Raw genomic sequence first — 23,422 nt, 5'->3', positions numbered from 1 at the left:
AAATCGAGTTCCATGGTTGTAGAAATCGTACCTGGAGAAGAACACGATTTGGAGAAGACGTACCTGGAGATCTGATCGATTTTGGAGAAGACATGATCGATTAGGGGGGTTGTTTAGACAGGGTTAAAATGGTAAATCGGTAATAAGTCAATTTTCATAAGTCACTATGGATTAACTTATCAAAAATGACTTATTACCGGTTTGGTACCGGTATAAGCAGTTTTTTTTGTTTTTTTACCCAAACACTCCAAAATGGCTTATCTCCGGTACCAGACTGAAATAAGTCAATAAGTTGTTTTGATAAGCAATCCCAAACACCCCCTAAAATTCATCTTTTTTGTCATTTCGTGGCTTATGATCTGTTAAATTTGTAGTTTTCTTTATTGGTTTTGATTGTTTATCTTAAAACTCAAGTTTTCTGGTTCTTTTGTGTAAATCGAACACATTTGTGGAGTCGTTTAAATATGTTGGATTTTAAATATATTATATTTTAAACTGTCATACAATTTTTTTCATCGATAGTCTGTAATTAGAACCATAACTCTTATTTATTTAAATTGTATTAATATGTAAAGACCAAGTGTAACATATATTATCGTTAAATCTTATCTTATAAAACCAATAAAATTTCAAAATTGTTAAAGTTTATGGCTCCCGTCGTATTACACAGATACACAACTAGTTTATTTCTAATAAGTCCTGTTGTGTCCAATAGAGCGAACGCAACCATAAAAACCTTACTAATTACACTTAAAATTAAAGTTAACCCGACCCCTTACCCATTATTATGTCTCGCATGCGGAGTGTTTGGAAACACAACGGCGCTGGATAAGCAGTGCGCACGTTATAAAGCGTATACATCGCATCCTGGCGCAAATTAGGGTTCATCCTTACTCCTCCCTTTCTTCCGATCAATCGTCTACCTGGCTTGCTCACTCTCATGTAAACTAACATATTCGATCAGTCACCGGACGATACTCATCGCTTTTGTAAGTAATTTCTGAAGCCCCAATTTTCTTACTACAATGTTGGATGATATACTCTGCTATTAGGAAAATGCGTAGATGAGAACATTTGATTTCAATTTGATGCTATAAATGTGGTTAGAACACTAATGGAGGATCAGGTGATCATACTCATTGTTGAAAATAGTTGGAAATCGAGGAAAAGTTTGGGAAATTGAGTAATGTACTTCCCTTGTCCATGGAAATTGCTAGCATTTACTATTGAACAAGTATGCTTTGCTGATGAATTTTTGAAGATAATTTATTTGAAACGTTTCACCAATAGGTAATATGTAGTTTAGAACAACAATTTTATGATTTTGTTTAGAAAAAACTCTCATTATATGAATGAGAAGCTCCTAAGTTACTTGAAGAAAGATGGTTGCAGAAGTTTTAGTTGTATGGGAAGGAGTATCATTTTTTGTTTCATCCATCATGGAAGTGAGTGTGTGATTGGAGGCGTAAGGATGAATTCGTATCTAACCCGCGGCTGTTTGATAGATCCTGAATGATTTGGTGCAAAACGAGTAAGTGATTAAGATGCCTAGTGGTTGTGACTCTGAGAATCCATGTATTTTCTTAGTTTCATTCTGAAAAAAAGTGAGTATGTGTTGATCAGAATGGTAGCAAATGGTGCATATTCTTTGATATCAGTGAAAGTTTTCTTAATTAGAATAGAAATTGATGGAAGATTTATGTAGGCCATTTATGAGTACTAGTATTGGATAATAAGGGATTAGTTCTGGTAATTGAGGTTAGATAGCCGACATTTATGGAAAACTCACATTTTCAACTATATCAACCTGAGTAATAACGATTTAATTTTCCCTGAAATAAAAAGGGTATAAATTTCATCTTCTTTCTTAGGAGGAGTGTGTAAAGATCAAAGATGTACCATGCAAAAAAAGATTGAAAGAAGGGGAAAAAGACAGATAAGAAATTATGCACAAATGTTTTCTTTCCCATAAACACTTTTTATGAAGTTATGAACTGCATATTAATTGATGTATTAGCTCAAAGTTAGCTAATTATACTCCCTAATGAAATGTTAAATATGTTTCTGTATGATATCTACTACTCTATCACACAAAAATTGCAATATATCTGTTTTGGCACTTTGGTGTTTGGTCTGTATAATAGCAATGTTTAGTTTTTCTGGAAAACTTTCAAGCTAAAAGTGGATAGAATCGACACTGTCGCTATAGATTACTATGTTATTATTTTGGTCTACAAGATTCATCTATTTTGTGTATTTTAGACATAGACTAACAATCAAACAATTATGTTGAACCACATCCAGAGTCAAATAAGTATTTATTCGATATGGTTGCTTATTCTTGAAAAAAATGTAATCTTTCTTCCCCATTTCATGTTAATTTTCTTTGTTAAGGGTAAAAAAACAGTTGGCACTGATCCAGAAACTACTGCGAGCTATCAACTATGATGTCCGAGGATGCTGACCAACTGTTGGTTGTTTATGATGACCACTCAGATCAACGGTCTTTATCTTTGGATGAGACAAGTAGCACAGAAGAATCACCAGATGAAACCAAGCTATCCTTAGAAACAACAAATGATGCTGTTCCGTATATTGGGCAAAGATTTGCTACTCATGATGCTGCTTACGAATTCTACAGTGAATTTGCCAAACGATGTGGTTTCTCCATCCGTCGACATCGCACAGAAGGTAAAGATGGGGTTGGAAAAGGTCTTACAAGACGATATTTTGTCTGCCATCGGGCAGGTAATACACCTGTCAAAACTTTGAATGAAAATAAACCACAAAGAAATCGTAAGTCCTCAAGGTGTGGATGTCAAGCATATATGCGCATAAGCAAGACGACTGAATTAGGAGCACCAGAATGGCGAGTAACAGGATTTTCAAACCATCATAATCACGAACTCTTAGAACCCAACCAAGTTCGTTTTCTTCCTGCTTATCGTACTATATCGGATATAGACAAAAACAGAATCCTCATGTTTGCTAAAACAGGAATCTCAGTGCAGCAAATGATGAGGCTTATGGAACTAGAGAAATGTGTGGAGCCAGGATATCTTCCGTTTACTGAAAAAGATGTAAGAAATTTGCTTCAATCTTTTAGGAAGGTGGATCTAGAGGATGAGAGCATTGATCTACTCAGAATGTGTAGAAATATCAAAGACAAAGATCATAATTTCCAATTTGAGTTTAAACTTGATCCAAATGGTCGGTTGGAAAATATTGCATGGTCATATGCATCATCTATCCAATCATATGAAGTTTTTGGTGATGCAGTGGTGTTCGATACAACACATCGACTAAATGCTTTTGATATGCCACTTGGCATATGGGTTGGTGTGAATAACTATGGTATGCCGTGTTTTTTTGGTTGTGCACTTCTGCGTGAGGAGAACTTGAAGTCTTACTCATGGGCTTTGAAGGTAATTAGATGAACTAATCTGTTGTTCTTTCAATAAGTGCCTTTTTTGTGTATGATGAATAGTTACTTTATTTACCTATCTTTATTAACTGTTGAATTGATCCTCAAATTTTTGGTCTTACATATATAATACATCTTTCCTTTTTTCAGTTCTACACTTCATACCATGATAATAACCTTGGGGCATGCTTTTTGTGGATAGGGATTTTGTCAGGAATTTGGTTTGCATGGCCAATGGGCTGCTAACTAAAGTATTTGTAATTTATTGCACACACTACTACTCATCTTGAGCCTGTGGGAGGTGTATATAATCACACCGTCTTTGGGAAGAATCTGTTTCGTTCTTACTGTCTCACCTGCTCACCACCCACCAAACTTGCCTTTCTCTGACTGGCCACTCTTTTGATGCATATTAGATAAATTAACTGATCACAAGACCATGTTTATGCATGGTTACTTAAGCAATGTTCTACATAGAAATAGACGTGCAATAGACAAACTGGAAACTAGACAATTCTCTCCTTCTCTTAAAACATGACCACAAGGTTTAAAATCATATCAAACCCAACCAAACAAACACCAATAAATACCATGCAGAGGTAGGGTCTTTTGAGAGGGGGAAGGATGTATGCGGACCTTTCATCTACCCCAAGGGGTAGAGAGTATGTTTCTGTGAAGACCCTGGCTTGCAAAACAGAAGAAAAGGAACAAGAGAGCAAGCTACAGGTGTGGATCCTGAAGGTGTGAAAATAAGCAATGACATGACTGTAAGGTTTGTTTTCCATCAATACCCTTGTAGCCGAAATGATCTAAGCCACGCAAACGGACTATGATAAGTATGTAACTAATGGCACCTTCAATAAAAGAACAGGCTGCTTGGGCCACGAAAACTGTGTGTGAACTTGTGCTAGTACCATCTTTCATGAAACAACAATTTATTTCAATCTGAATGGCATAGTGAATGTTATAGCAAGAGACCATCACTTGAATCATTGGAGACCTATGTTGCAAGGATATATGTGCAGGATACGTAGCCACTAGGATATGACTATTCTAAAAAATGCAGGATACAAAATGTGCGCTTGCACTCATATAAATATGGATAGATTATTCTTGAATCAAATCAAAACGATAAAGAAGTTATGTTTGTGTTTGTATATTAAATATATAAAAAATACAAAGTGAGCCTTAACCGAAAAAGTTGAGTAAGAGACGCAACTTACCAGAAGAAGAATAACAATACTGACCAACAAGGACAAACAATCTATGATGTTGCCTTTATGTTACCCCAAAGCACCCTGTATGTAGAGATGTACAAAAGGAAATGGATAACTGTCCTATATAATCGGTCTTTTGCATCAATCGTTTCTACGTGGTTCTTGGCCTCAAACTGAGGCCTGGTTATCCATCCTCGACTACTTTCTTGTTTTTTAACATTAAAAATTACATTAGAAAACTATGTTGGCATAGAAACTTTAGAACTTACAAGTTAGAAAACGTGAATTATTCCATATAAAATGCCATTGAATCAGTCATGGTCTTAATCCGTTTCTAACCGGTCTAAAACACCAAACCGAACGAGCCCATTATATCCCACCTGGAGGTGGAGTGGGGGTGCTTACTTTCACGGCATCGCAGAACAAAAAGAGGGTAAAGAAGGAAGGACATTTTGAAGGAATTTTATGGATTATTAGATCATGACATATGTCTTTCTTATCCCGAGACTCCACCTCGGGGGGGGGGGGGGGGGTATATTTTTTAGATTGTTTGGTTTGTTGTATTTTACATGTCTATTTTAATCAAGTCAAGTGGAACTCATTATTCTATGTAATAGCTCAAAACGGAAACTTTTTGAGGATTGTATTAACTTCTCCGTTTTCCCTTCCTTAGAGACACTTCTTTAGTTATTTGTGTTTATTTTCCTGTTGCTTCTTGGTTATATGTATCTAGATCTTGTTACACCATTGAAAATCTTAGCTAGTTGATTATATGTTCCAAACACAATCAATGATATTTGTTTCACATTCGATTTATGCCAACTTTTATCTTTCAAAATCTCTAATTTAATCATTTCATTCCATGAAAGGCATTCTTGGGGTTCATGAACGGGAAGGTTCCACAGACAATATTGACTGACCAAACTTTGTGCGTAAGAGAAGCTATAGCGATGGAAATGCCTGCTGCTAAGCATGCTTATTGTATCTGGCTAATTGTTGCGAAGTTCCCATCCTGGTTTAATGCTGTTTTGGGAGAACGGTACAATGAGTGGAAAGGTGAATTTTATCGATTGTATAATCTGGAGGCAATCGAAGATTTTGAAATGGGTTGGAGAGATATGGTTAATTCCTTTGGGCTCCATACTAACCGTCATATAAACACATTGTTTGCCTCAAGAACTCTCTGGGCTCTGCCGTATTTGAGAAGCCACTTTTTTGCTGGAATGACAACAACCGGCCATTCAAAAGCTATAAATGCTTTCATCCAACGATTCTTGAGTGCCCAAACTCGGCTGGCACACTTCATTGAACAAGTATGTTATCTTTCACTATTAGCTTGTTTTAATTGATCTTATATAACTTGTGTTGTATTGATATCATAAGCTTGGAATTTAATTCTGCTAAACAGAACCAAGTAAACTCAGTATATCTCCACTCGAAAATAGGGTCTTGAGGGATGAGATGTATGCAAATATGTCCTCCATTCCAAAGGGTTGAGCAGTTGTTTCCATGGAGACCCTCAGTTTGGAATTTGATTATGTTATTGTGAGGATAATTTATATGGTATTATGAAAAAAATCTAAAAAATGGCACGCAAACCTGTCCTCCACTCCAAAGGGTGCATTTGGTACGTAGGATAGGATGGGACATGATAGGACAAAAACTTTTGTTCGGTGAGACATTAAGACTAGGACATGACAAGATTGCGTGAGGCAGACATGTATTTTTGTTGTCCCACCAAAATAGATGGAACAAAAATCAGGGAGATGGACAGGATTGCTAAATTACTGAACTACCCATGTCAAATTAAAACTCTGAAACCTTGCATAATTCTTTTACCTATCTACCTCACTCTCACCCGTCTAGTTCTTTCTTCTCCCTTTTGCGTACCAAATGCATCCTAAGTATCTGTCAAGATGCATTTGTTGTTACAATTATTATTTTATTGATTATTAGTTTGAGCATTGGCTTATTCTATTCGTTTGCCACTTAATACACATTGCAAAATCAGGTGGCTGTTGCTGTGGACTTCAAAGATCAAGCAGGGGAACAGCAAACAATGCAACAAAACCTTCAAAACATTTGCTTGAAAACAGGGGCTCCCATGGAATCCCACGCCGCGTCAATCCTAACCCCTTTTGCATTCTCTAAGCTCCAAGAACAACTTGTAATGGCTGCCCATTATGCATCATTTCAACTCGAAGATGGGTTTCTCGTTAGACACCATACTAAGCTCGAAGGAGGTCGAAAAGTCTATTGGGTCCCACGTGAAGGCATCATCAGCTGTAGCTGCCACCACTTTGAGTTCTCAGGAATCCTTTGTCGGCATGCTCTTCGGGTCCTGTCTACCGGAAATTGCTTTCAAATTCCCGAACGGTATATGCCACTCCGTTGGCGGCGGATCAACACATCCGCGAAGCTCCTTCAGAACACTTTGAGTGATCATGCAGAAAGAGTTCAGTTATTACAAGGTATGGTGTCGAATCTTGTGACAGAGTCAGCCAAATCAAAAGATCGGCTTGACATCGCTGTGGAGCATGTTTCTATTTTATTATCACGGATCAGAGAGCACCCGGTTCCTTCTGCACGGTATGCGAGAACCGACCTTTTTACATAGAATTTTCTAGCATAGATCGGTTATATATCATATATATATTTTATAGAACCCATGTAGAAATAGCAGAAAGAAAAGAATGATTTGCAGGGTTTGTGTCTGGTTCTGTGATGGTTGATCAATGGTAGCTGTTTCTTGGCATTGATCATGAGGAACTTTGAGACACATTTGTTACATTTCATGCTCTAATGGAACTGCAGCTGCTTTCATGGGTTCTTCACCTGAGTTTTGTGTTGCATTCATACTCCACCTTAATGGTGAGGCTAGCAGAGGGGTTCAAGCCCTTCTCCGACAGTATTCAAACTTTAACCTGTTGGGTATTTGGACAAAGTTGCTTCGCTCCTTTGCCAACTAAGGGGCCGTTTATCAAGCACTTACCCGGTAAGAGCTTATTGGTAAAATTTAACACTATCATTTACTTACCGGGTAAGATTTTAGTTCACCAAAACGCTATCGTATGCAATGATTTACCCGCTAAGCGCTTATCGTGGTAAGAGTCGTCGCCTTCACTTACCGGGTAAGACTCTTGGTCCATGTCTCGTTCTTACCGGGTAAGATTATTGGTCCTTACATATTCATCCGACAAGGTAATGTAACTTAATATTCATTTACCCGAGTAAGCGTTTGGTAAACGGCCCCTAAGCTACAAGCCGGAGGAACTTTGTTCTAGTTTATTATTTTTGCAAAAAATTATAGGAAGGAATTAGGAAACATTAAAACCAAAACAAATGATTCCAATATATTCCAATATCCCACCTTGGGGTGGATATAGTGTGGGATGTATGTAGAATCGACTTCTGTCTTAAAGAATGGAGCAACTCCTTGATAAATCTCCCGACTTGTGAAAAGTGTGAGGAAAAAGAGACCGTTGCACTTTCTTTTTGTTACTGAAATGCACTCTTGAAAGTGCAAAGTACAACGTATCCAACGAAGTCAAAATTGACTTGGGATGTCGCTGGTTGTATCGTCAATATAAATGTGTATATACACATTTTTCTTTTAACTTTGTATCATGTTCTAACCATGGTTCTAAAGAACTCGTTATGGCGTATTATATGGTATCAAGGCTTGGGTTCGCTGTCGGGTTAACCCTCATGGCTCAACTGTAAGGCTTGTTTTGCACTGTAACATGTTATGGTGCGTCACAACACGTTATGGCACGTTACGACGCCTTATTTTTTAAATGTAGGGCTACTTTAATATATAATTTGAGTGATAAATGATAATTATGTATGAGGCCTAAAACTTAAATAAACATAAAAATAACTTAAAAACTAAAACCTTAAATAAGTAAATATTTACTCACATTCTCGTACACGAAAAGTCGAACACGAATTCTTGAAATTGAAAAAATTAGTGAATAAAGATTCAAGAGATATAATCCCGATGTTATACTCTTGGAATCATTTTAACAAGCTCTATATATTTGGTATCAAAGATTCTTCTTTATTTTTGGTTTTGTTACCTTATATGAATTTCATTTGTTCGAAAGTATCACTCAAAACACCAACAAATACAAGGGTGGGCGTGCGTGCGTGCGTGTATATATATTTATATATGTGTATGTGTTGTGTTTGCGGCCTTAGGGTACGCCTTAAAATACACGGTAACCTCACCGTAACTTGTAAAGTTTAAGGTTTAACCCTTTCGTCACGTTACATCTCATTCATTCAGAGATAACAATAACAAAAAAAAACGACGCTTTTTTAAAATAATGTAAGTCAAGTAAAATGATAGTGTTTTATTGGTTACATTATATTTTAAATTACTTATTAAACATTAATATTTAATCTAACACCCACTCTGGACAGGTTCGTTATCTTTTTGTTATTTCAAAATATTGACCAAAAAATCATTTTTTATTCTAGACTTATAGACCGTTTATCGAACACTTAACCGGTAAGTACTTACCGGTAAAATTTAACACTATCATTTACTTACTCGGTAAGATTTTAGTTCACGAAAACGACATTGTATGCAACAATTTACCTAGTAAGCGCTTACCATGGTAGAAGTCATCGTCCTTACTTACCGAGTAAGACTCTTTTCCTTGCCTCGCTCTTACCGGGTAATATTCTTAGTCATTACTACATTCATTCGGTAAGGTAACGTGACTTAGTAAGCTCTTACCCAGATAAGCGTTTGGTAAACGCCCCCTTAATCTAAAGAAAACCTTTAAGTTATACATGTCTCTTATTCATAATACTATATTACCTAAATGCCCTTAACTATCCTAATCAAATTCTTATTCTTCTTTATACAAAACGTATGTATATATTTTACCCCTATATCCTACTCTTAAATAAGATATACGGAGGTTTAGTTTTACTGTAACAAAGGTTTGGATTAAGAAGTATGAATAAGTTGACTTTTGTAAAGTCAACTATTGTTTGGCTTTTATTTGATATTGAATGTGTTCAAATCTGAAACCTTTCATAAATACATGTTTTGGATGGAAATTAAAGCCAAGAAAATGTAGAGTTGACTTTTGTAAAACTGTGATCTCAATTCTCATATAAAGTGGTCTTTGACATTTTGACCAAAGATGACATGAACCACACCGAACCCTGCCCCGGCTAATTTCCGACGGGTTCGTGGAACCCGTTGGAAGTAAAAAATGACGTTTTTTTAAAATCAAAACTATAATGAATCATTTCTACATTAATTAACAAACTAAAAAACAAATATATTTTCTATTTAATAATAAATATATACATGTATACATATTTATTTATAGTCACACTATGATACATATATTAAATAAAATAAAAAAATAATCGGATAAGATTAAGGGCGGGTAATGTTATCCCCGAGGCGATCCCACTTTGGGTATGAAAATAGATTCCCGTTCCCGCCCCGTTACCCGTCAAACCAGGGAATCTCTGCCCTGACGGATAACATTTTCATCTATAGTCTTATCCGATAAGTAAGCGTAACGACTTTGACCCGATAAGCGTTTATCGAAAAAATTGTTGCATACAATGCCCTTTTCTTTTGGTTTTCTGTTTCTCCATCAATACAAACATTGTCCTCTTCCTCGTGAATGTACATCACCATTTCAGTTGTAGAACCACGTAAATCTCAAATACAATTGCTGCTTTGTGCTCGTTTGATTAATCGCATTTACGTTGATTTCTATATTTTTGTTGGTTGATATCACATATTGATTCATAACTCGTAAAGTTTGTAACTTTATCTGTTTTATGAAGGGTGTGATTGTAAATTCCAACCGTTAACACTAAGACAATCATCTCTCATGGTTTCAAACTCCCAACGGTGGTTGTTCTCGTCTTACACAGTCAATTGCGATTCCTAAATCAGCTATAAAAAGATTCGATCATGGTTGGGTTGGGAACGGAAATAAAAATCATTAATGATATCTGGTTGGATGCAACAAAACGATCCGTTACCAAATACTAGGTAATGAAACATTCCTCAACAAAGCAGAAGAATGAAACTCGTTCCCATTGACAAATGAATTACGTTAACAATATGAGGGTTGAGCTCAGAGGAAAATTACAAAAAGAAAATGGAAAACTGATAAATACTTTGATAAACCATTCATTTATCCGGTATACACATGTGCATAAAAGTAATTTGTCTTGAAAAAAATACAATTACTTTTATGTACATATATATATATATATATCGAACAAATGAATGGTTATTAAAGTGTTACCCAGGAGGTCCCACGTTCAAATCCCAGGAGGAATAATAATCCCCTTGTGGCTACGGAGGTTCAAATGCGGTGACTTTGGGCTATCTGCAAAGCAGACGGTCGTCTTGTGATTAGTCATCTCGCATAGCAGGTTGGATATCTATGCTAATAAAAAAAAGTGTTACTTAGATTGTTAGTCATAGGTTTCCACATTAACAATATAAACTGATCAAGGTATTATACACATACTTCTGAATCGTACAGATGAAACAATTAATCAAATATTTGGATGCATTTTTCTTACAAGTTGAGATCTCATCTCTGAAGCAGATGAAACCACCGTACCATCAGAAACCGTAAATCGCAGCAACAGGAAGTCACAAGCTGAAACTATGGTCAGCATTAAGGACTCGAATCGAAGATCTCTTCAACTCTGAGGTAGATCAGCTATGGTGCAATCTATAAAAGCTCGATAAATCTTACGTTTTCTGATGTTGAGCGTTTTGTCGATCACTGGGAGATGATCCCGTTTGGTTATCCAAAAAACGGACAACGACTATTGTGATGTTATCTGCACTACCTCTCTGAGAAGCTTCCTGCATCAGCGACTTTGCTGCCTCTTCTGGGCTCTGCATCGGTTTCACCATTGCAACGGCTTCTTCATTGGTGACAACGTCCCAAAGTCCATCGCTTGCCAAAATGAGGAACTCGAGAGAGTCATCGATGGTTTCTTCTTGGATTTCTGGATCAGCAACGACAAACTGTTTCAATAGTTTATCACCAAATGCACGAGAAACAGCAAGAACACCTCCAACTCTCCAAGTTCCTGCCCACATGACAAAACCCCCGGCATCCTCGATACGTTGTCGTTCATCAGTTTGGTCTGGTTTGTGATCTCGAGAAACAGCAAATGCATTGCCACCCCTGCAAATGACAGCTCGGGAGTCTCCAACGTTTGCAACCAGCAAACGGTTACCAACAAGGATGGCAGTGGAAGCTGTGGATCCGGCATCTTTGATCTGATTATTTTCTGATTTCAGAAATTCTGAGTCTGTATGACTGAATGCATCGACTATGGCCGATTTGGTATCTGATATGAACTTCGGATGCTTAATAAGATTACTAAAAAGATTGTGTTTGACATATTCTGCAGCTCGAGCACCCCCATGACCATCAAAGACACCAAAGAGGCCAACCATCTCTCCATCCACACGGTCGATTCTTGTCTCGTAAAAATCCTCCATTGAAGCTCTCTTTCCAGAGGAGCTCGCATAACCGTAGCAAAATCTTGAATCTTGACAAACACCAACTCCGGTGACCGGAGAAACACCACTACGCGGTAAATTTGGGTTGGCTGATGATATCACTGAATCCAAATACCCCATAAACACAGATCTGTTAAGTTGGGATTGTATTTCCTGCAGAACTGCTATACTTCTGAATCAATGCCTCCTTCAGTTCTCAGTTAATATATATTCTGAATCAGATCAATGCTCTGATCATTGAAGATCAAAGTATTAAGAAATCTTATGAATCGTGCATCATTCATGTTTCTTTTTTTACATAAAATTAGGTTTTGACAAACTTTTACAATATGAACAAGGAGTCAGCAACATGATGATCGGTTCACCGACCTTCGATTGATTATGAACAACAGGATAACATGTTACGATCTGAAACTATGAAAATTACCTTTTCAAGTACCACAAACGCAATTCGATCAATCTACCGAGGGTGAATCAGAATTTAAGGGAAACGAATGAGATCAAAACTGAAAATCCATTGATCTGATTGAGAATATATATATACACATATATGATTTCTTACTTGTTTGCAGATAGTGGTGTTAAGATCTGATTGGAAGAGAAGGTGATTGATTCGAAAGTTCAATTGAAAATCTACGAAATTTCTTCGGAGGTACGTCAACAAGTTCACATTTTGATGAACGCAAGGCAGGACAACCACCCACAATGTAACTACTATTTTCAATTTATCCTTTTGCACCCCTGTACTTTACCAATTGTTACATTATGAACCCTTTATCTCTCGTAAGGAACTCAAGTTGTCTTGAGTTATTATAAGAAGATGCGACTGGACAATAACTTTTATCCCACAGTCGAGGGTCTTATGAAAACCTCAACAAGAATCTTTATTGTGAATGTTCTTAAATAACATTCGAGGGATAATCTGGTCATCTTTTCATTTTTGTCTCGTTATGTCTTACTACCAAACACTATAAAAATAATTGCTCAATTCTGTTGTAGTCATACCAAATACTGTATAGATCATTTGCCCAACTAAGTCAGATCATTACGCGTACCACGTACCTTAAATAACAATTTATTGAAAAGTTCAATGACCAATTAAACCGAAACAAACCTTGGGGGTTTTTCATCAAAATCCGTCTCAGTTAAATAACTAATATGAACAACAAGAAGGGTTAAATACAACAAATAGTATTACATTTATCCTATTTTTGGAGAAAATAGATATTCGGATCCTTTATCCTTTTTTTTTTTGCTTCAACAAATCATCTAAATGTTTTTGAAAATGAAAAACATAGGAGAGGGAGGGTATAAATTTACAAAGTTATAGAATCATTTGAAATTAAAGGTTGAAATTTCATTGACATATTAAATATCGAGTGAATTATGCCTTTGACCACACATGATACGTCATAAATTACGATCGACTTCCCTATACTCAATTAATTATGGTCCACTAAAGTAACAAAGTAAACAAGAACCCGTTACCCGTTATCTTTAATAATTTCAATTATGATTTCTATTTTATTAATTATAATAAAAAGATCAACTTAAATGGTTAAACGTTTTTGTAATAATTATGAATTAATTTTTAAAAAATATAATATAAAAGAATATTAGATCATATTATATAATATATTTTTAATAGGAAAAACACACCCCAAAAAAAAAATAGATGTAAAAAACCAAAATATCCCATACGTCAAAAATAAGTAAGTATTAACTTTGAGTCCATACTTAGGAAAATCGTTTTAGGTACCGTTTACCAAACGCTTATTCGAGTAAACACTTACTAAGTCACTTTACTTTACCGGATGAATATGACAAAGACTAAGGGGCTGTTTACCAAACACTTACCCGTTAAGTGTTTATCGGTAAATCTAACACTATTATTTACTAAACGAACAAGATTTTAGTCCACCAAAACAACATTATATGCAACAATTTGTCCGGTAAACACTTATGATAGCCGCCCTCACTTACCTGGTAAGGACTCTTGATGTTTGTTTCATTCGGGTAAATTGATAAGTGATTTCCTTAGTAACCTAAGTCAATAAGTAGTTGTAATCGGTTAACAGATGTGTGAATATGAAAAGGGTGACTGAAGGAGGTTTTGTAACAGAAAATTGTTGGAATATCTCAAAATTTTGCCCACATTTGCAGGAGTTGCAGCTAGCGGTGTCTCTTCTCTTGTTTTACTGCTAACAGATATGAGCCTCATTAGTTTTCTAAATTTCAAGTACGTTTTCCTTTTTCTTTTATGGAGTTCGCGTCAAAATCTTCATCAATCGGATGTGGCAACTCCGATACGCGAATCAATTTTCATACTTACATAGGGTTTAGGTTTCGACAATTTCTAAATGCTCTGTTATTCGTTTGTGGAGTTTCCATCATTCATAATTCTTTTTTGTGTGTGGATAAATCCGTTATATGGTAACTTCGGCATGCAAATCTAGTTCCAGAAATCACAGAGGATATGATCCAAATCTCATTGAACTGTTCGCTAAACTTATAGCTTATAAAATCACATGGCATGATGCATTTTTCTTGAAATTTAAAGAGGAAATGATTATGTTTGCTTACAACGTCCATAGGACTTCATGGAGCTACAATCGTATCCAGTCCAGGTGTAACTGTAACAAAGTGTGTTGATGATTGACAATGTTTTGAGGACTCAAAAGAGGATGGATAGAGATGAAAATACTTGGGATGGCTCCATGGTTGAAATACTGATGCAACACAGCTTAAGGTTGAAATTGGTGCAGGGAACAAGTCAGAGAGATTTGAAGGACTGGTATCTATTATCTAATGAAGGAATTGATTTCACACAGGAGAGCAATAGCATGGTCCATACCTTGGTTATTTAATCTCTTGTCATTATCATCAGTCTCCTTTCAGGAATTGATTTCAAATTGAGAATTAATGATAAAGATATGATGATGATATAATAAAACTAATTATATATTTGTCAAAGTGAGTCAGCCATATATTACAAATGGGTAAAAAATGACTTGTTTGAAACATAAATTACTGAGCTTTTCAGTTGTAATAAATGGTGAAGATATTCAAGAAAATTGCATGTTCCCAGCAAGCTGCTGAAGTCTCAACTGTCCAAAAGTTAGGTAAGCTTTCTTTTTCTTTTCAGCACTTGACTTGACCTGACCACATATTTTTGCAAGTGGAGCATTGATTGTGCTTGCAAACTTCAATTCCTTTGAATTGAAGATGTCAATTTAGAAATAAAGGTATGTTCTCTTGGATTCCAATTGTTGTTGATTTTCTTTTTTGTTTTTGATGGACATCCTTCTCTAAATTAAGGTTCCAGATCTGTCCCCTTTCCATTGATTGGTCCACACCGCCACAGTTTATATCTTGGGACCCTAATTTGTATTCTAAAACATGTATAATCCTCATGACAATCCTACAACTTTCAGAATTTATACTACAAATGATAGCTTAATTACAGTTGATTAGTGTCTGGATGGAGTATAAGGTTTACAGTTTACTTTGATCATTCAACAATTTCAGTGGTACTGATATGGTGCAAGACGAGATGTGACAGGTTGTGGTTAGGGATGTGCAGAAAATCAACCGATCCAATTGGAACCGGCTAATTCAATTAGAACCGACCGACTATAATTGGATCGGATCAGATTGAAAATTTCAACATCGAATTTGGATCGGTCGGTTCTCGGATGGCAGTCCAGAACCGACCAAAACCGAACTGAACCGAACCAATCAACATCCAATTACCCATCCGATGACCATCCAGTTGCCCATCCAACCATTATCCAACTATCATCCAATTAATTTATTTTCAAATTGCTTAAATCGGAATTTGTTTTATGTGAGGCTTTGAATTTTTAACTTCCCTTGTGTTGGTTTTAACACATATTTGAATTGATTAATCAATTTGTGTCATTGTTGGAGAATTGGATTGAATTAACACACTGGATGGATCTAATCCCAGTGGATCATCGATTGCATATCCGATGGATATCCAATAAAAGTATCCAATGGATGGAACCGAACCGAACCGATCCAATCATCCACTGGATTGGATTGGATCAGTTATCCATTGTTAATAAAATCGGATCGGTTGGCAAAATCCAACATCCAATGGATGATTGGAGCGGTTCGGTTCCCCTCACATCCAATGGATGTCAACCGATGAACATACCTAGTTGTGGTTATATGATATGTGTGTGAAAGAAGACACGAAGGAAAATTACCAGAAACAAATGAAACATGGAAATTTCATTTAACCGTGCACCCTTTTGTGAAATATAAAAGATTGTAAGGTTTGGATATATATATTCCAAGTAGCAGAGTTAGGAAAAGGAGAGAGATAAAGTTGAAGAGAAGACGATGGGGTGGGGGAGGTGTGTGTGTCTGTGTGTATGGAGAGAGAAAGTACTATTCCCATTTTGTTAATAAGTTGAAGCTATTACAGTGTCTAATATGTTAAGTTAGATAATTTGTTTCTTGTTAATTGTCATTAGGTGTTATACTACTTCTCTTTCTTCCATATAAATAGATCCCTCCTGTTGTAGTTCAGTAAGTTCAAAATATACAATTCAGATTTCTCTCCCAAACTTGTGATAGCTTTTGTGCCAAAACTTGAATGCTGGGTAATTCTAATAGCCAACAAACAAAACACCACATTTACAATCAATTCCAATTATAATCTATATTTGATACTAGTCTCCTGCACTATTTACAGAAGTAGTCTGTATACTGTACATTCCTCACCCCTTTAACCCAAACCTTACCCTTAAGGTTAAAAATGAGGATATCACTGATGTAATATTTCTCTTTACTCCCATGTGGACTCCAAAGGTGCGGTACTTGGTCATTGAACTAACATGGCACATGGAAAATGGAATGCACACATGCCGACCGACTGAACCCACCATTCTCTACCATGTCATAACCCAAAATACTTTGGATATTCCCAAGTTGAGCTGCTTATATGGTCTATGTCTTGAGTGGATCTTGTTCACAACCCTTGTCTGCATATAACATGGATGAAACATTTTGAGTAATATTAGACCGATGCAAAATCCAATCTAGCATATGTTGTATACATTGAACAATCATGCACTAGAACCATGCACTAATGGTCTATTTGCTTTGCCATGTGCAGGCACTAATAGGAAACTTCCTGATTTCTTAAACATACCAAATGCATCTACAATGCAAGAGGGTAATACTTGAAGATGCTTCATCCATGTATTATTGGACATGGAGCAGCTCAAGAGTAATCACCCTCTTGTTGTTAGAGGTTGAGTGATGATGCAGATTCTATATGAAGCCACAAGAGAAGATGTTTGGTTTATCGACTCGATCATTTAGTGAACAATATTGTGTTTTGTGAAGCCATAGGTTAACCAAGATCAATGGAGTCTCTAATTGGTAAAAATTCAGATGCGGATGAAGTGCACTTTAACAATTCCATTACCTCTCGCTTGACCCCAGAAGTTCCACCTTGCCCCAAATTGGCAAAGTTGTTCTTACAGGAGAAAAGTAGCTTGACAATGCTGCCACCCTCTTTCTTTGAGCATATGTCAGTCCTTAAAGTGCTAGATTTGTCTCATACAAGCATACAATCTTTACCTCCATCCATTTCCAAGTTATGTGTACTTGAAGAATTTATCTTGCGAGAATGTTCACTTTTAATRGAAGTACCACCTGAAATTGGAGCAGTTAAGAATCTCAAGGTCTTTGATCTCGAAGGAACTGAGATCATGTATCTACCAAAAGAAATCGGCAAATTAGAGACTTTGGAACGTTTAAGGGTGTCTCTGTCTGCATATGCAGATGACTATAAAGACAGAAATGACATAGAGCACATAATTCCGAGGAAGACAATCTCCAAGCTCACTAAGCTAAAGGAGTTGAGTATCAGTGTGGATCCAGAAGCTAAATGGTGGGAGGTTGAAGTTTTGGAAGCTATTATGCATGATCTTCTTGTCTTACCCGACCTTAATACTCTAAAGTTGTGCTTACCAACTACTAAATTAGTGCAACAGTTCCTAAGGCTTGAAAGGTATCAAGTACCGATACTTTCAGGTTTGTGGAACTTTAGATTTATGATTGGTCAATGTGAACAACTTCCATTTTCTGTGCAACTTGATATGGAAGAAAATTTCCTTAAGCTTGAGAAATGTGTAAAATATATGAACGGTGAGGGATGCATGGATGAAAATGCAGAGTTAATTAGACAAGCTAGAGCTTTATACTTACGCCGCCATTGGACTATTGAGAAGCTCTCAGTATTTGACATAAGGAGGCTGAAATATTGCTTGCTMATGGAGTGTAATGAGATGCAAACCCTCGTCCATCAAGASGATGTATATGAAGACAKAAATAAAGCCACTAACCAKGGTGAAGACGTCATACTTGAATCGCTGCAATTCTTGGCCCTTCACYTCATGAAGAAGTTACAAAGGATTTCAATGGGACCAATYGGCAAAAAGAGTCTRTCCTGTCTAAGAATTTTAGCCCTGCATACTTGCCCTGAGCTGACTAGCATTTTTGTGGGATGTTTGCTTGATAATTTCGAAAACTTAACTGAACTTATAGTTGAAGACTGCCCCAAGGTCAAAAGCCTTGTAACTCTGGAGGCCACCGCTTGGAGTAAAGGTCCGTTTCTCCCAAAATTAAAGAGAGTATCACTTCTGGACCTACCTGAGCTGGTGAGTATTTCTAGTGGGGTCTGCATTGCACCACAATTAGATACGTTACTGGTTTTTAATTGCATGAGTCTCGACTATCTTTCCATCATGGAATTATCTAGACATACAAAGGTGATTAAAGGAGAAACTGAATGGTGGGATGCATTGAAATATGGAAAATTGACGTGGAACAGTGTCTTTGTACAAATTAAAAGAGATGGAGGTTTAATGGATCAATTAGCAGAAGATACAAACTCTCTCCAACATTTTCTCGAGCTTCCGATGGTCCCTACACACCCTGGTAAGTTTCATTTTGTGAGTATTCAACTAATATACCTTCCAACTTGTATTCGAGTCTTCCAGTCTTGGATGTTATGTTTACGTTGAATCGTTTCTACTTGGCACATTACACATTCTCTTAAATAATAGTGCATGTTTATTTGCACTCTCCACTTCCACTTCTACCCAGCCCTATCATTAACAACTTGGTAATTTTCTTTTCCATGTCAATCCTTAGGTAGCTCTTTGCAAGTGGATCAAAACACACCAAGGGATAATTACTCGGATTTAACTGAAATCTGGGAACAAGTTGAGCAGCTTCAGATTGATCAGAATGTGCCCTTTTTTGATGAAACCGAAGAAATGAAGATCCTCAACTCTGATGATGACACCCAGTCACAATATGCTGGAACAGCACTCAGGCTGTGGGACTCACCATGTCCTGCGAGTGGCAAGCTGCAAAATGAAGATAAGGATTGCGATTGTAACGTTCCTATTCACAAAGATGCTTTTCTAAAGAAGTAAGTCATAGCATATGTCTGTGTGTAGATGATATCCCACTTGAAGAAAAACATTGTTGATGTGATTATAGTATGCACAACTATATATATATATATATATATATATATATATATATATAGACTTGGGATCATGTGAGACCCGCCTGTTTTCGTGAGACCCGTGAAACCACCATTTTACACTTGAAACTTCACAGCAAAATGCTGTGAAGGTAACCTTCACAGTGTTTTTGCTGTGAAGGTAACCTTCACAGTGTTTTTGCTGTGAAGGTTCGACTTTTTTTAACCTTCACAATGTTTTTGCTGTGAAGTTTCAAGTGTAAAAATGTGGTCTCACGAAAACAGGCTGGTCTCACGTGAACCCAACCCTATATGTATATATATGTATGTATAGGTATGTATATGTAGGGCATGTTCAAATGAAAACCATTAAATCTTTTAAGAACCAACTTTTTTATGAATTATCCTGATAATTGTCGTGATAGATATTCACGATGAGATTTTGATGATGGATATCGTTAGTAATGAAAATGTATGATATTCATGATGAATATTTTAGGGTTACTGATCATGAATAATTAAGAGTGAATTATTACGGATTTGGTCTTCATGTTTTGGTGAAAATTACAAGTAGGGTTCCTATAATATATTTGTTCTGGATTTGGTCAGGGTGGTATTCAATTTGTTATGGCCACAGTCACTTTGGTTTATATATTGTGTATAATATACATAATTAAGAAAGCTCAATTGCAAACCTTTTTTCCATCGTGAATCGGGAGACAAAGAAAAACACGACACGTGTCCCCAGTTGTCCACTTCATCATGAATAATAAATGTTATTCCATTCATCCATTCATGATTAATGATGAATGATACACATTCATGATGAATATCCCATGAATGCCCAGTACATGTGATGTCCCATGTGATGTCCTCTCCTATATCCCCTGTTCACAAGGGAGCTTAGGAGCTTGCATTTGCAATAGAACGTGGCTCATATAATAATATGATATATATAGATGATGAATGGGTAATCTTTTCCCTCCCAAACCGCTATCGTGTCAAAACCTTTCACCGCCGATTGACCCTCCCATTGTGGCTTCATCTTCTTCTGTTATGTGTAACCACCCCCACCCGCTTGGTGATGACAGTAGGTTTAGGGGAACCTTGCCCACCACGGGGATCATTAAAAGACACGTTTTCGAAGTGGAAGGAAAATATGTCCCCAAAAATTAGATTGATAAACATTAAGAAGTCCCTTGAAACACTAAATAGGATTTTAAGTGATTGCCATCCCTTGAGTCATTAATCGATTCAGGGTTTGATGGAGAACCTAGTAAGATTAATCATCATCGATTCATGAGTGATTAGGGTTTATTGAGCCGTTCCATCATCAACAAAACCTACTCTAAATTCTTTTTGGATTTGTTTGATTCATGTGATTTGTAGAAAGCAGAGAGTTTGGGTGTTGGTAAATACCTTCACATTGCTAGAGTTTTCACTTTTTGGAGTTGCCGGAGGTGGAGGCCGATGTGGGGAGGGGATGTGTTAAACCACTCATATGTATACTTTATGTAATATGATATATATATATAATATAATTTAAATATGACAATGGGTTGACCGGGATTCGAACCTGGAACTAGTTTCTTTTTATTGTCTGAATATTTGGGAGCTAAGACCATTCCAAACTACCCGTAATAACGAACTTGCAAAATGGATCTGCCTGTCCATTGCCGGAAGGTCAAGGAAGTTGGTGACCTGATGACAATGACAGGGGAGCCGACAAGTCAATCTATTGGAGAACCGGGCATTCAATTAACATTACAAACTTTTCATACCGGTGGAGTATAGATATATATTATTTTTAATAGGAAAAAAGGGTAAAAAGACCAAAATGCCCTCGAGGTTAACTGAGTTAACATAAATTTTTAATGTTGTTAGTTAGAGGACCATGGCCGTTACAAAAATGAATACTACCTGGACCTATCCATAATAAACATAGTATAAGGACCCTACTCATAAACTTCACCAAAACATAGAGACAAAGTCCGTAATTCACTCAATAATTAATGAATTAGTTATTTCCCGTATTATCAAAATATTTATGGTTGTCATTTGAACATGTCCTGTGTGTGTGCATGTGTTTATTGGCTCTGTCATGGTTAAGCTACGTATAGATAATACATTGTTGTTGATCCAAAACACTAGATGCGAGATAAATATGTGTATATCATTGATACTTTGTAGAGAAAGAGTGGCAACATGAACGTTGGGATAAATATCTGCTGTCCCAAATTTCGTTGTCTCCTTCTTGTCCCACCAATTATTTGAAGAAACATCATTATTTTATTTTATATTAGTTTATTTAATTAATCTTTTTATTATCTCTCCTCCATAAATCGATGGTGTGGCTTTACGTGATTGGTGGACAGGGAAGTGATAGGAAATTTTGAGACAACTTATTTTTATCCATGAAAGAGTGCCTGCTTATAGAGTTTTAAGTACCCTCAGATTATGGCAGTTTCTGGATGGACCATTTACAGAATGTGATTTTTAATTCCAAATTCTCTGAGAATATCTATACCATCAACTTTTCTCTGCCTTCTCTCTTAGTATTTAACAGTTCCCTGTTAATCGTGTTGTTATTCATGAAAATGAACCTGAAATGCAGGACTAAACTACCTTGCTAAGTTGCTATTGATATGTATAAATATGCTTAAATGTGTGTTTATTAGCTGTAGGGTTTTTAGATACGCAATATAACATCGATATTGCTTAAAAATAGAAGAGAAGGCAAGATAAAATGTGTAGATATGTAATATATAGCAACTGTTTGCAGAAAGGGATGTTATAAGAGGAGGAAGATGCAAGTTAAAGTGACCACGAGGATGGCGATTAAAGAAGCCCTCGATGATGGTTATGTTTGGAGGAAATATGGTGACAAGAAGATTCTTCATAGCAAATACCCAAGGTATATCTATAACTTTTCCTTACTGCTCTTTTAGCATATAAGAATGCTCACAAAACTATCCTGCTGTTATGGGTGTTAGGACAAACGTTACACACGCAATATGCACAACCCTACGTACAACCCAAAAACAAGAGAAGAACACAAAAATTTACGTGGTTCACACGATCAGATTGATCGTGCTAGTCCACGGGGGCAACTAGGTTTTTCTTTATTTAGGTGCTACAAAAATGTTTACAAGTACAATGAGATTAATATATATATAGACAAACATAATTAGGGTTATCTYCTAATCAAGGAAACTAGGGTAGAGACTAGGGCCGGCTCCTTTTGGGGTAGGGCCGGCTCCTTACTTTATGCCTCCTCCCTTTTGTCTAACTTAGTAGGCCGAAGCCTACATTCCAACAATCTCCCACTTGGAGGCTTCGAAACACGTTCACCTGCACTCCTTTGAACTTCTGTAAACACCAACCGAGCTTGAGCTCTCCTAGTTGCCACCTGCCTTCTCAACATTATTCCTGAAGGCCAGCTGAAGTCATACAGAACTTCAGCTTATCCAGCGTCACAGACTTGGTGAACATGTCTGCTGGATTCTTTGCACCTGAGATATTCTTCAAGTTCATCGTACCATCACTGATTAGTCCTCTGACAAAGTGATACCTCATCCCAATGTGCTTTGTTTTCCCATGATAGACTAGATTTTTATCACGTTTCACTGCACTCTCATTGTCACAGTGTAACGAGTAATCAGCTTGCTTTTTCCCAAGTTCTTCAAGAAAAGTCTTTAACCATACTAGCT

The 23,422-nt window shown here is 36.6% G+C and overlaps 3 protein-coding genes across 4 annotated transcripts; 2 read left to right on the top strand and 1 right to left on the bottom strand.

The window, feature by feature from the left end:
* The first annotated feature begins 841 nt into the window (after nt 1–841).
* On the top strand, nt 842–7,464 carry LOC112517075 (protein FAR1-RELATED SEQUENCE 11). Of its 2 annotated transcripts, XM_025124391.1 has the most exons (5): nt 842–989; nt 2,395–2,691; nt 2,998–3,425; nt 5,511–5,954; nt 6,653–7,464. In XM_025124391.1, the coding sequence occupies exons 2-5, from the start codon at nt 2,445–2,447 to the stop codon at nt 7,256–7,258; spliced, it is 1,725 nt and encodes a 574-aa protein (XP_024980159.1). In that variant the 5' UTR covers nt 842–989; nt 2,395–2,444; the 3' UTR covers nt 7,259–7,464. The 2 variants fall into 2 exon arrangements, with proteins under 2 accessions (XP_024980159.1, XP_024980158.1); XM_025124390.1 differs by having other exon boundaries at nt 2,395–3,425.
* Nucleotides 7,465–11,121: 3,657 nt separating this feature from the next.
* LOC112516838 (probable protein phosphatase 2C 59) lies at nt 11,122–12,668 on the bottom strand. Its single transcript, XM_025124073.1, has 2 exons — nt 12,606–12,668; nt 11,122–12,339 (listed from the first exon to the last, which is right to left on the bottom strand). Exon 2 carries the CDS (start codon nt 12,296–12,298, stop codon nt 11,393–11,395), a length of 906 nt encoding a protein of 301 aa, XP_024979841.1. The 5' UTR covers nt 12,299–12,339; nt 12,606–12,668; the 3' UTR covers nt 11,122–11,392.
* Nucleotides 12,669–17,577: 4,909 nt separating this feature from the next.
* On the top strand, nt 17,578–21,204 carry LOC112516252 (disease resistance protein RPS2-like). The gene is made up of 3 exons (XM_025123269.1): nt 17,578–19,156; nt 19,373–19,655; nt 21,102–21,204. The coding sequence occupies exons 1-3, from the start codon at nt 17,578–17,580 to the stop codon at nt 21,202–21,204; spliced, it is 1,965 nt and encodes a 654-aa protein (XP_024979037.1).
* The last annotated feature ends 2,218 nt before the right edge of the window (nt 21,205–23,422 follow it).

The sequence above is a fragment of the Cynara cardunculus genome, assembly GCF_001531365.2.
Source record: "Cynara cardunculus var. scolymus isolate 2C chromosome LG 8, CcrdV1, whole genome shotgun sequence".
Taxonomy (NCBI): domain Eukaryota; kingdom Viridiplantae; phylum Streptophyta; class Magnoliopsida; order Asterales; family Asteraceae; genus Cynara; species Cynara cardunculus.
This window is presented reverse-complemented; position numbering and strand designations above follow the sequence as displayed.